Source organism: Moschus berezovskii, chromosome 24, assembly GCF_049115385.1.
Source record: "Moschus berezovskii isolate FMDL1 chromosome 24, NW_MosBer_1.0, whole genome shotgun sequence".
NCBI lineage: Eukaryota > Metazoa > Chordata > Mammalia > Artiodactyla > Moschidae > Moschus > Moschus berezovskii.
The window spans coordinates 57,217,002-57,229,233 of NC_142483.1; the positions used below are offsets into that span (position 1 = coordinate 57,217,002).

Consider the following 12,232-nt stretch of genomic DNA (forward strand, 5'->3'; position numbering starts at 1 on the left):
CATGAAAACTCAGCAGGAAGAATGGAAGCACAGTGGATTTGTATAATTCAGTGAAACAGATGCAAACAAGCTCTTGGAAGTGTAGGCTCAATGGATAGTTTGAATATTATGACATTAAGATGTGACTAAAGGGAAGACAACTTAAAAATTCTACTGTGTCCTTTTTGACTTGAGATAGTCTATTCCTGGCAAGAAAGGCCTCTCAGGACGTGCAGGTAAATCGGACATACCTGGTATGTGGAGACAGGGGAAGCAGCAATGAATGGCGTGATGGATGTCTGTGGAATCATGCGGTTGGTTGCAATACTGTACGGTGAAGAATAAAATCTGCGAACAGAAAAAAAAAGAAGATTCATAGATTTGTGAAGCTAATGCACGCCTGGCTGCTAACCAAACGCTGCCACGCGTGTCTGAAGAAGATTGACTTCCACCCTCGTGTCACCCGTTCACTGTTAACAGGAGTGGATGAGAGACGGATGGTCTTTGACTCCACTGAGAAACTGTTCTAAACAAAACGACAACTTTGAGTCCTCTTATAAGATTGGCCACGCAGAAAATGAAGGCGGAAACAGACAGAACAGGCTCCATCTTGAAAGCAAGACTCCATCTTGGGCCGGATTGTGGACTTTGAGCTGTATACCCAGTATCTATGGAAAAGACATACCAACTGGAAAACCAGGCCCCCCAGATGGAGGAACCCCAGGGCTCATACCTAGACTCTCCATTGCCTAAAAGAACACCCTAATTATCTGTGTAACCAAATAGAATCATGAATTCTATTGTGCTTATTGGGGTATGACCACAGGCCTATTGATAACTGTCCACTGTTAACTACCTAGGCTTAAGGCATACGAATCACGGGTTAACTTTGATTGTATCTTTCTCTTCCTTTGTTCAGACTAGTTTCAGGGCATTTGGGGAGGTGGGTTTGGAAACGTACACTTAGGGTACATAAGGTTTTCACAAAAACTGGTGGGGGTCCTTGGCTAAGAGAAGACTCTGCCTTGGGCCCGCCGGTGTAATAAACTGTACTCCACCATCTGCATTGTCCTTCTCAGTGAGTTTGTTTCCCAGAACGCGTGACTACAACAAAATCTCTTAGGCCAGGTGAGGGTAATAGTATGTTTAATCAACAGGGGAGAAAAACTGTGTGTCTTGTTTGTGTTTGTTTGTTTTTAAGGCAACACTACTATAAAGCTTTTTAGAAGAAAGGTGAATTGGTAGCACTAAGCTTTATGAAAGTGGCTGGTGTTACACAGACTTAATTGCATTTATTTCTTCATTCAAGAAAGAGGATCAGCTTCTAGAGAGTTCTGGATAATTTATACTAGGCATGAGTCCATGCCCTTAGGCAAAAACTAACCTAAGTACTTTCTCCATGAAAAGAAAAGGACAATTTGTGGACAATTTGGGTCAAGGTGAGGATAGGAATCTTTTCTGAATTTAATCAAGGCACTGATGGAGATTCTGGACCTATGTGATATTCTCCTGTAGACTCTAAAAAGCACTGAGTTTTCTAGTCCTCCAGGGTCCTGCAGTGAACAAGTATAGAAAAACACTGGGCAAGATCATATGTGGGTGCATGCGCAGTTGCTCAGTCGTGTCCAGCTCTTGACAATGCTATGGACTGTAGCCCAGTCCATGGACAGCCTCCTCTGTTCATGTGATTTTCCAGGCAAGAATATTGGAGTTGGTTGCCATTTCCTCCCCCAGGGGATCTTCCAAATCCAGGGATCGAACCTATGTCTCCTGCATTGGCAGGCAGGTTCTTTATCATCGTGCCACCTGGGAAGCCCCTAGGCAAGAGCTGAGCTCCACAAATAAGAGGAGGGATGATTCTTCTGGGTATCTATTAAAGGACAGATTTAACAGAGATCTAGGACTTCCCTGGTGGCTCAGACTGTAGTCTGCCTGCAATGCAGGAGATCTGAGTTCAATCCTCGGGTCAGGAAGATCCCCTGGAGAAGGGAATGGTTACCCACTCCAGTATTCTTGCCTGGAGAGTTTCATGGAGAGGAGCCTGGTGGGCTGCAGTCCATGAGTTCACAAAAAGTTGGACACCACTGAGCAACTAACATTTTCACTACTTTCAAAGGGTATTGAAAACACTGACACTCCATCTCCACTCAGACTATACCCTGGAGCCCATAAGTTATCCAGTGATCAGATTCCTCAGAAGAATTTTAAATCATGTTTCCTTCTTCATATCTCACTGGTAAGGGAAAGTCTAGAGTGACTAACCAGTGAACATGCACACAAAACCAAGATGCCTGAGATGGACTATTTCCCTGTTATGAGGATAGACTGGAAAAATTAGGGATTATGGAATCATTGTTTTCATTTTGCCATAACTTCAGTTCAGTTCAGTTGCTCAGTTGTTTCTGACTCTTTGTGACCCCATGGACTGCAGCACGCCAGGCCTCCCTGTTCATCACCAACTCCCAGAGTTCACCCAAACTCATGTCCAATGTGTCGGTGATGCCATCCAACCATCTCATCCTCTGTCGTCCCCTTCTGCTCCTTCCCTCAATCTTTCCCAGCATCAGGGTCTTTTCAAATGAGTCAGCTCTTCCCATCAGGTGACCAAAGTATTGGAGTTTCAATTTCAACATCAGTCCTTCCAATGAACACCCAGGACTGATCTCCTTTAAGATGGACTGTTGGATCTCCTTGAAGTCCCAGGGACTCTGAAGAGTCTTCTCCAACATCACAGTTCAAAAGCATCAATTCTTCGGCACTCAGCTTTCTTTACAGTCCAACTCTCACATCCATACATGACTACTGGAAAAACCATAGCTTTGACTAGACGGACATTTGTTGACAAAGTAATGTCTCTGATTTTTAATATGCTATCTAGGTTGGTCATAACTTTCCTTCCAAGGAGTAAGCGTCTTTTAATTTCACAGCTGCAGTCACCATCTGCAGTGATTTTGGAGCCCAGAAAAATAAAGTCAGCCACTGTTTCCCCATCTATTTCTCATGAAGTGATGGGACTGGATGCCATGATCTTAGTTTTCTGAATGTTGAGGCTTCAGCCAACTTTTTCACTCTCCTCTTTCACTTTCATCAAGAGGCTCTTTTGTTCTTCTTCGTTTTCTGCCATAAGGGTGGTGTCATCTGCATATCTGAGGTTATTGATATTTCTCCCAGCAATCTTGATTCCAGCCTGGGCTTCCTCCAGTCCAGCGCTTCTCATGATGTACTCTGCATGGAATTTAAATCAGCAGGGTGACAATACACAGTCTTGACGTACTCCTTTTCCTATTTGGAACCAGTCTGTTGTTCCATATCCAGTTCTAACTGTTGTTTCCTGACCTGCATATAGGTTTCTCAAGAGGCAGGTCAGGTGGTCTGGTATGCCCATCTCTTTCAGCATTTTCCACAGTTTGTTGTGATCCACACAGTCAAAGGCTTTGGCATAGTCAATAAAGCAGAAATAGATGTTTTTCTAGAACTCTCTTGCTTTCTCCATGATCCAGCGGATGTTGGCAATTTGATCTCTGGTTCCTCTGCCTTTTCTAAATCCAGCTTGAACATCTGGAAATTCATTGTTCATGTATTGCTGAAGCCTGGCTTGGAGAATTTTGAGCATTATTTTGCTAGTGTGCGAGATGAGTGCAATTGTGCAGTAGTTTGAGCATTCTTTGGCATTGCCTTTCTTTGGGATTGCAATGAAAACTGACCTTTTCCGGTCCTGTGGCCACTGCTGAATTTTCCAAATTTGTTTGCATAATGAGCGCAGCACTTTCACAGCATCATCTTTCAGGATTTGAAATAGCTCAACTGGAATTCCATCATCTCCAGTAGCTTTGTTTGTAGTGATGCTTCCTAAGGCCCACTTGACACCTTCCAGGATGTCTGGCTCTAGGTGAGTGATCACATCATCATGATTATCTGCATCGTGAAGATCTTTTTTGTACAGTTCTTCTGTGTATTCTTGCCACCTCTTCTTGATATCTTCTGCCTCTGTTAGGTCCATACCATTTCTGACCTTTACTGAGCCCATCTTTGCATGAAGTGTTCCCTTGGCATTGCAAAGTCAATTGAATTACTACTTTTAGTTTAGTTTCTTTTCTTTTTAAAAATAGTTTATGACTGAGGTTGGAATTTTGAGACAAAAGCGTCATCATCTCTCAGAGGCCTCTGATGTTTTGAATAGAGAATCTCATGAGTCACTTTTCTAAAGAAGCATTCCATGAGAACCCCACTGAGTGTAGGGAGGCTAGCTTTCAATGTTTCCAGGGTTCAAAGAGTAAATTCTTTAAGCTTAGATTCTATACAAGTCTGCAAGCAAGGATTATAGAACTAGAGTCTTAAATTGATATAGGTTTCAACAAGGATTATAAGGTTAGGGTCTTTTGGTTAAAAAAATGTAGTTGAAAAAATTACTCCATTACCCATTGCATTCTCCTTACTGTCCACACCTACATCTACCACATCTCTAAATCTACTGTTGTGTAGTTTAGGAAAAATGAATATTGACTATGTAATGTACCTATTAGAATGATCAAATTAAAAAAAACAGCAATCAGAGCTGTCACCGATTTAGAGAAGGTGGAATTCTCTTTCATTTTTGGTGGAAATACAGAATGGTGCTGCCCTTTTAGAAAATAGCTTGGCAGTTTCATACAAAGCTAAAATACACATAGCATATAACTGAAAAATCTCACTGATACATAGCAACTAAAGATAAATGAAAACTTGAGTTCATACAAAAACCTTGATGCAATTATTTACAGCAGCTTTGATACTTGCTAAAAACTGGAAACAAGCCAAATATCCTTCAACTGAAGTGATAAACAATGTATAGTCCATCCATACACTGGGAGGCTCAGTTCAGTTCAGTTCAGTCGCTCAGTCGTGACCGACTCTCCGCAACCCCATGAATCACAGCACGCCAGGCCTCCCTGTCCATCACCAACTCCCGGAGTTCACTCAAACTCATGTCCACAGAGTCGGTGATGCCATCCAGCCATCTCATTCTCGGTCGTCCCCTTCTCCTCCCGCCCCCAACCTTTCCCAGCATCAGAGTCTTTTCCAGTGAGTCAACTCGTCGCATGAGATGGCCAAAGTATTGCAGCTTCAGCTTTAGCATCAGTCCCTCCAATGAACATCCAGGATTGATCTCCTCTAGAATGGACTGGTTGGATCTCCTTGCAGTATAAGGGACTCTCAAGAGTCTTCTCCAACACCAAAGTTCAAAAGCATCGATTCTTCGGCTACTAAACAATTAAAAGGAAAGAAACACTGGTATATTTAACATGGTGGATCTTAAATGGATTATGCTAAATGAGAGATCTCAGACTCAAAAGACTTTATATTTTATATCTGTTTGTATAACAGTATGGAAAATGAAAAACTATACAGACCATCTGGTCCCATCACTTCACAGGAAATAGATGGGGAAACAGAGGAAACAGTGTCAAACTTTATTTTTTGGGCTCCAAAATCACTGCAGATGCTGATTGCAGCCATGAAATTAAAAGACACTTGCTCCTTGGAAGGAAAGTTATGACCAACCTAGATGGCATATTAAAAAGCAGAGACATTACTTTGCCAACCAAGGTCCGTCTAGTCAAGGCAATGGTTTTTCCAGTGGTCATGTATGAATGTGAGAGTTGGACTGTGAAGAAAGCTGAGCGCCGAAGAATTGATGCTTTTGAACTGCGGTATTGAAGACTCTTGAGAGTCCCTTATACTGCAAGGAGATCCAACCAGTCCATCCTAAAGGAGATCAGTCCTGGGTCTTCATTGGAAGGACTGATGCTAAAGCTGAAACTCCAATACTTTGGCCACCTCATGTGATGAGCTGACTCACTGGAAAAGACTCTGATGCTGGGAAGGATTGGGGGCGGGAGGAGACAGGGACGACAGAGAATGAGATGGCTGGATGGCATCACCGACTCGATGGGCATGAGTTTGAGTGAACTCCAGGAGTTGGTGATGGATGGGGAAGCCTGGCCTGCTGTGATTCATGGGGTCACAAAGAGTCAGACACGACTGAGCAGCTGAACTGAACTGAACTGAACTGATACAGACCAAAACCAAATAATGGATGCCAAAGGGTGGGGTGAAGGGAGGAGTCTGATCACAAAGACACATGAGGGAATTCTGGGTAATGACTTAACTGTTCTGTTTCTTCATGGCTTCGTTGTGTGCTTTTCAGACCTCATAAAACTACCCTATTAAGCGTGTATATATGAATTACTTTTAACAAATCCAACTTTTAAAAAGACCATTACTATGCAAGAAAACCTCTATTCTTCCACTTAAAGAAAACTGTATTGAAGGATTTGCTATGTGTACCAAAGGTGGGTAAGGCATTTATTGGAGTTTCTCTCCTTAACCACTTAACTTGAATCTCCTTTGTTCGTTACCCAGCCTAAAGCCAGCCAATGGCTTTCCACACTGCAATGAGAACAAAATCTGAATTCCTGTTATCAACTATTGCTGGCACAGTATGGCTACTGTCCATCTCTCTTCCTTGAGCCAACTAGGATGCAACCAACCACAATGACGTTCCATCACATGAGCCTGTCAGTCTCATCTTGGGCCACTGACCTTACAGTTCTCTGTACCTGGAATGCTTATTTCCCCAAATCTCCCTGTAACGACCTCTTTTGCATTGTTGGTTTCACTCAGCTTTCCCTTCTTCTGAGAGGTCTATAGCTAAAGTAGCAACCACCATCCCTGCCCCAATTGTTCTCTATTCCTTTCCTTGACTGTATTTTTACCCCCATTGTCATTATCACTATTTGAACTAGCCTTTATAAAATGTCTTTATATATATGCTATGGGCTGAATGTGTGTGTCCCTTTAAAATTCATATGTTGAAGTCCTAACTCCCAGAATGGCCGTATGTGGAGATGGGGCCTCTAAGGAAGAAAGTAACATTAAATGAGCTTATGAGGGTGGGGCCCTAATCTCCCAGGGTTAGTGTCCTTATAAGAAGGGATGCTCCAGAGACTTCCCTCTCTCTCCATACGTGCACACAGCGGAAAGGCCATGTGAGTGCATAGTGAGAAAACAGCCTTATAAAAGCCAGGAAAACAGTCCTCACCCCAGACTTAATCACCAGATCTTGATCATGGACTTCTAGCCTCCAGAACTGTGAGGAAATATATTTCAGTTGTTTAAACCCACACGATCAATGGCATTTTTTTTTTTTAACAGCAGTTGAGCTGACTAATGGAATGCATTTATTGGTTATTCCTCCCTCTAGAATGTTGGCTGCAAGAGAGTTGAGGACACCTGGTCTTTGTTGCCTAGGACAGAGCCTGGGGCATAATAAACACAGGCATACCTCATTTTATTGTGCTTTGCTTTAGTGTACTTCAAAGATACTGTGATTTTTACAGATTGAAGGTTTGTGGTAACCGTGCATTGTGAAATGATAACTAGTGTTTTGAATAATAAGATATTTTTAATTGAGGTATATACATTGTTTTCATAGACATAATGTTTTGCAAACTAACATCCTACAGCCTAGTCTAAACATAACATTTATATGCACTTTTAAAATTGTGTGACTGATTTTACTGAGATACTTGCTTGGTTGCAGTGGTCTGGACCTGAACTCACAGTGTCTCCAAGGTGTCTCTATGCTTAATACCTGACGGCTGACTGACTGAGTGAGTGCAAAACAGCTTAGGGGGACGAGCAGTGATCGCAGTAAAGGGTGGCCAGTGCCAAACGTGTGGGCACACAGAGACGCCATCTGTTCAGAGAGGACGCTGGGAAGCGAGAGCTGAGAAAGCTGGCCTGCGTCACAAACCACTATCTGCACCTCTGTGCACCTCAGTCAAAGCGTAAACCAATGCCTGTTTTGTAAGCATGTAGAGAAATTGATAATCAGAGAAAACAGACCTTTTCTACGAAAATCATGGTTTACATCCAGAAAAAACTCACACACACACACACACACACACACACAAAACCCTTCAGGTTTTATCTTAGATCTTACTTATGAAGCAGTGAACAGAAAGATTTATGTGGGGCTCATAATGACCTAATAGGCACTCATGACCACTCCACTAACAGCCTTTCTCCATGTAGGTTTAACTTCTCTTAGAAAGCTAGTCTCAGCCTTGCATACCAACAGCATAAATCATGCTTCACATTTTAGAGTGGCTGGTTTATTTTGCAAAATGTACCAAGTGGCATATTAAAAATGAAAGCAATAAGGACAGGATGGGCAGACACCATTTACAGGGAACTTTACAGGAAAAAAAGAGAGCAGAAACAGAAAAACAGCCAAGTAAACGGATACTAACAAAGAGAACCCTTAGGGGAAATTTTCATGCGTTTTTGTCCTATTTGCTCTAATCCTATCCGTCCAACAAGAATGATATTTCATACTCCCTAGCAAGTTCCAATACTGTCTGCCACTCAAATCAGGGAGTCATTTAGAACAGAAAATGGACTGGAAAGATCAGACTCAGCACACTATCTTGATCCCCTAATTCCGGTATTCTGAAATACGCTCTCCCCAAGTCCAAACATAAACCAGATGAATTTACAGGAAAGCTTTGCTTAAACCACAACAAGAGAGGCTGTTATTGCATCTGAGGCTTAGAGTCATCATGTCTAAAGAAAATGCACCAAGCCGGCCTCCAAAGAGAGAGTGGCAGAATGAGTTTCCCAGTCTCATCACTTGCTCTCAATCCCTGCCATGTATCCTTCATAGTTCACACAGCCTCCACATTTTAAAAGGAGAAGTAAGAAAGAACATCCAAATAAAAACTTCAAGCATAGCCGTCCTATTTTAGGGGAACAGGAAAGGTGAAATTGACAACACTTTAATTTTTTGGCTATAATAAGAAAGCTAAGGTCATTTGAAACATGTGACTACATTTTTATATCTGGTTATATTAATATATGCATTATGGGCTTCCCAGGTGGCTCAGTCATAAAGAATCTGCCTGCCAATGCAGCAGATACAGGAGATGTAGTTTCGATCCCTAGGTTGGGAATATCCCCTGGGGGAAAAAAATGGCAACCCTATATTCTTCCCTGGAAAAACCCCATGGAGAGAGGATTCTGGAGGGCTATAGGCCATGGTGTCACAGTGTCGGACATGGCTGAGCACACATGCATAGGTACATCATGCCTTGCAAATGCTATTACAGAAAACTAGGAATGAATTTTTAACTAACCATTTTTTTCATGGAAAGAGTTTACTAAGATATTTATTTGACAAAATGCACATAGTAAATTCACAGGTGTGACAAGTGCCTCTTGTCTACACTGTCCCAAACATAAACAGGAGCTTTCTTCCCAGGACCTAGAGATATTTTTGGTTGTCACAACTGGGTCAGGGGGCTGCTACTGGCATCGAGTTGGTAGAGGTCTGGGATGCTGCTAAACACAGGACAGTTCCCACCAAGAAAACGATATGGTCCAAAATGACACTCATGTCAAGGTTGAGAAACTTTCCTTGGGAATGTTGACTAGTTACTCTGGAGAGGTTTCATGTGAAAAATTTCCAAATGTCAAAGGGCCTGAGAGGTTTAATTAAGCATGATCTATCTGGAGAACTCTGAGCTGGCCTCTGAAAAAAGTCATACTTTTAAGGAATAAAAGGGTTATTTGGTTTTCTGGCTTTTAAAGCAAGTGGGCTCCAGAAGTCCAGAGAATGGAAGTCGAGGTCACTAACAGGACATTATTTTACCTGCAGAAGAGCCATCTCCAGGGAATTCGGCAGTCAGTAGTGAAATCTTATTTCACTGACAATAAAAATAACACAAATGTATCAATAACCCCAGGGTAGAATTTTTATTTTTTTACTCTAAAAAATCACACACAATCCTATGTGCACACTGAAATAAATAGTGCTGCCTTGTCTTTCACGTCCACGGGCAATTTTGTTGGAGTCAGAACCATGAATCCTCGGGGCAGCCCTATAGCACAAGATTAATAAGGTATTGGTCATCTTTATTGTAATACCACGTATCTTTCACATTACATTCCTTTCCTAGTGTAATAAGATCTGGTTTCTGTATCACTTAATATCAAATGCCATATAAAACAGCTAGCAAACCAAGGCCGCAGAAAACATTTTCCCCCCACATCTCTCCCAAGAATACATTTTATTCAAATCAAACAATCCAAAAGGCATTTACACAGCAGACCTTAGTAAAAAGGGCACACGGGAAAAGATGAGATTTTGACTGGGGAAGGAATTATTTCCCACCTCTTATGCTCATATTTGAAAGTGATGGGATTTCATATTGGACTGTTAAAAAAGCAATAGGCCAGTAGTAATAACACATTATACAGTTATGCTAGATAGCTCTGAAAGAAGAATGAGCATTTTTATTCTCCTAAGTTGACCTACAGTAAAAAAGTACCAAGTGGTTTCCTTTTCCATTGCAACCAAGAAACTTCTTCACTGTAACCTTCAAAGCCTTAGCTACAAGTGACATTGAACTGATTTTTGTAGTGATCATCTGGGTAGATTCAAGCAGATGACACAACTGACATTTTCTGCCACCTACACTCAAACTGCTCAGAGACACCATGGTCCACATTTACATTTACAACTGTTTGTTCTTCATTAGAGAAAAATCAAGCTAAATCTGGGAGTACTTATTTCAGTTTTATGTTGCTGTATTTACATTGAGGTTATGGAATTCAGAACATTCAATAGTTTATACAACAGAGCTACCAAATAACCAAAACACATGTCTGAATTTGATACTCAGAAACCCCGATGACTGAGCGCAGTTATAGGATGCTCCAGGATTACAAAATATGTCCTTTTATTAAAAAAAAATTGAAGTATTCTTGATTTCCAATGTTGCATTAATTTCTAATGTATAGCCTAGTGACTCAGTTATATACACACACACACATTGTTTTCAGTACTCTTTTCCATTATGGCTTATCACAGGATATAGTTTCCTGTGCTATAGTAGAACTTGTTTTCCCCTTTTATATATAATACTTGGCATCTGCCACTCCCAAACCCCCAGTCTGTCCCTCCCCCACTTTCCCTCCCCCTTGGCAACCACATAGAATTTCCAGATGATCCAGCAATCCCACTCCTGGACATATATCTGGAAAAAACTAGCACTCAAAAAGATAAGCCATGGTCTTTAGATGTGACATGCCACCAGGAGGACGGGTTCATGTCACTGCTCCACAACAGGCCTTCTGCATCTCTTACTGGAATGCAACTGCTGCTACTCTGTGGTCCTGTGACATTTATTTTAACTTTTTTTGTGAAAAGAATAGAAAAATACAAACAGTGAAAAATAAGTCTCCCTATCACCCCTACGTCTCAGTACTCTGTTGGCCCTCCCCAGAGAACTACTGTCAGCATTTCTTGTGTCTTCCTTCAGAAACATTTTATACATATGAAAGGTAAGACATACATAAAACTCAAAGCACTCTGCGCTTCCTTCACAATACTACTGGCATTATGTCTAGAATTTGTGTGCATGTCCATTGTCCCTGACAGGATGGGAACATTTTTTTGAATCTGCATCACCAACATGATTTTAAACAGTACAGCAGATACAGAAGAAAAGCAGTCTGTGGAACTGAGTCATCTTTAAGCCATCTTTAACAATATTAACTGAACTGGAGTTGGATGCAATTGTATCTTTGGATATGTTTTTCCTGCATCAAATGGGATCAGTTTCTTCTCTACAGCAATCAGTATTTATGCTTCTGTTAGCTTATTACTCTCCCTCTAAGTTAGGTTTGCCTCTGGATCAAATGGGCTTCCACGGTGGCGCTAGTGGTGAAGAAACTGCCTGCCAAAGCAGGAGACATAAGAGATGCAGGTTCGATCCCATGGGTCAGGAAGATCCTCTGGAGGAGGGCATGGCAACGCATGCCAGCATTCTTGCCTAGAAAATCCCATGGAGCGAGGAGCCTGGTGGGCTACAAATAGTCCATGGGGTCACAAAGAGTTGGACACAACTGAAGTGACTTAGCATGCACGCAGGCACTGGACTGAATACATGGGTATAATTTTGGAATAAATACTTTACTCTGGACATTCATATTTGATCCCTTCATATGCTGAATTTTCTAAATCAGTTTCTACATCTTTAAGAAGTACATGCTGACAATAAGTCAAGAAACAGGATATTGAGGAAACATATATGGCTATTTTGACATCTTAACCGCCATAGAAATATCATAGAAATGATATATGTTGCCATATAAGGCAATTAAAACCCAAAAGACTAAAACATTTTAAAAAGTCATGTATATGAAGAAA

General features: G+C 41.5%; 1 protein-coding gene across 7 annotated transcripts in view; it reads right to left on the minus strand.

Annotated features, from left to right (window-relative positions):
- Nucleotides 1–12,232, minus strand: part of RBMS3 (RNA binding motif single stranded interacting protein 3) — an 841,063-nt gene that overhangs the window by 125,841 nt on the left and 702,990 nt on the right. For all 7 annotated transcript variants that reach the window (XM_055414762.2, XM_055414770.2, XM_055414766.2 and 4 more), the window contains exon 9: nt 231–327. In XM_055414762.2, coding sequence (XP_055270737.1) covers nt 231–327 — 97 coding nt within the window. The remainder of the gene's footprint in view (nt 1–230; nt 328–12,232) is intronic.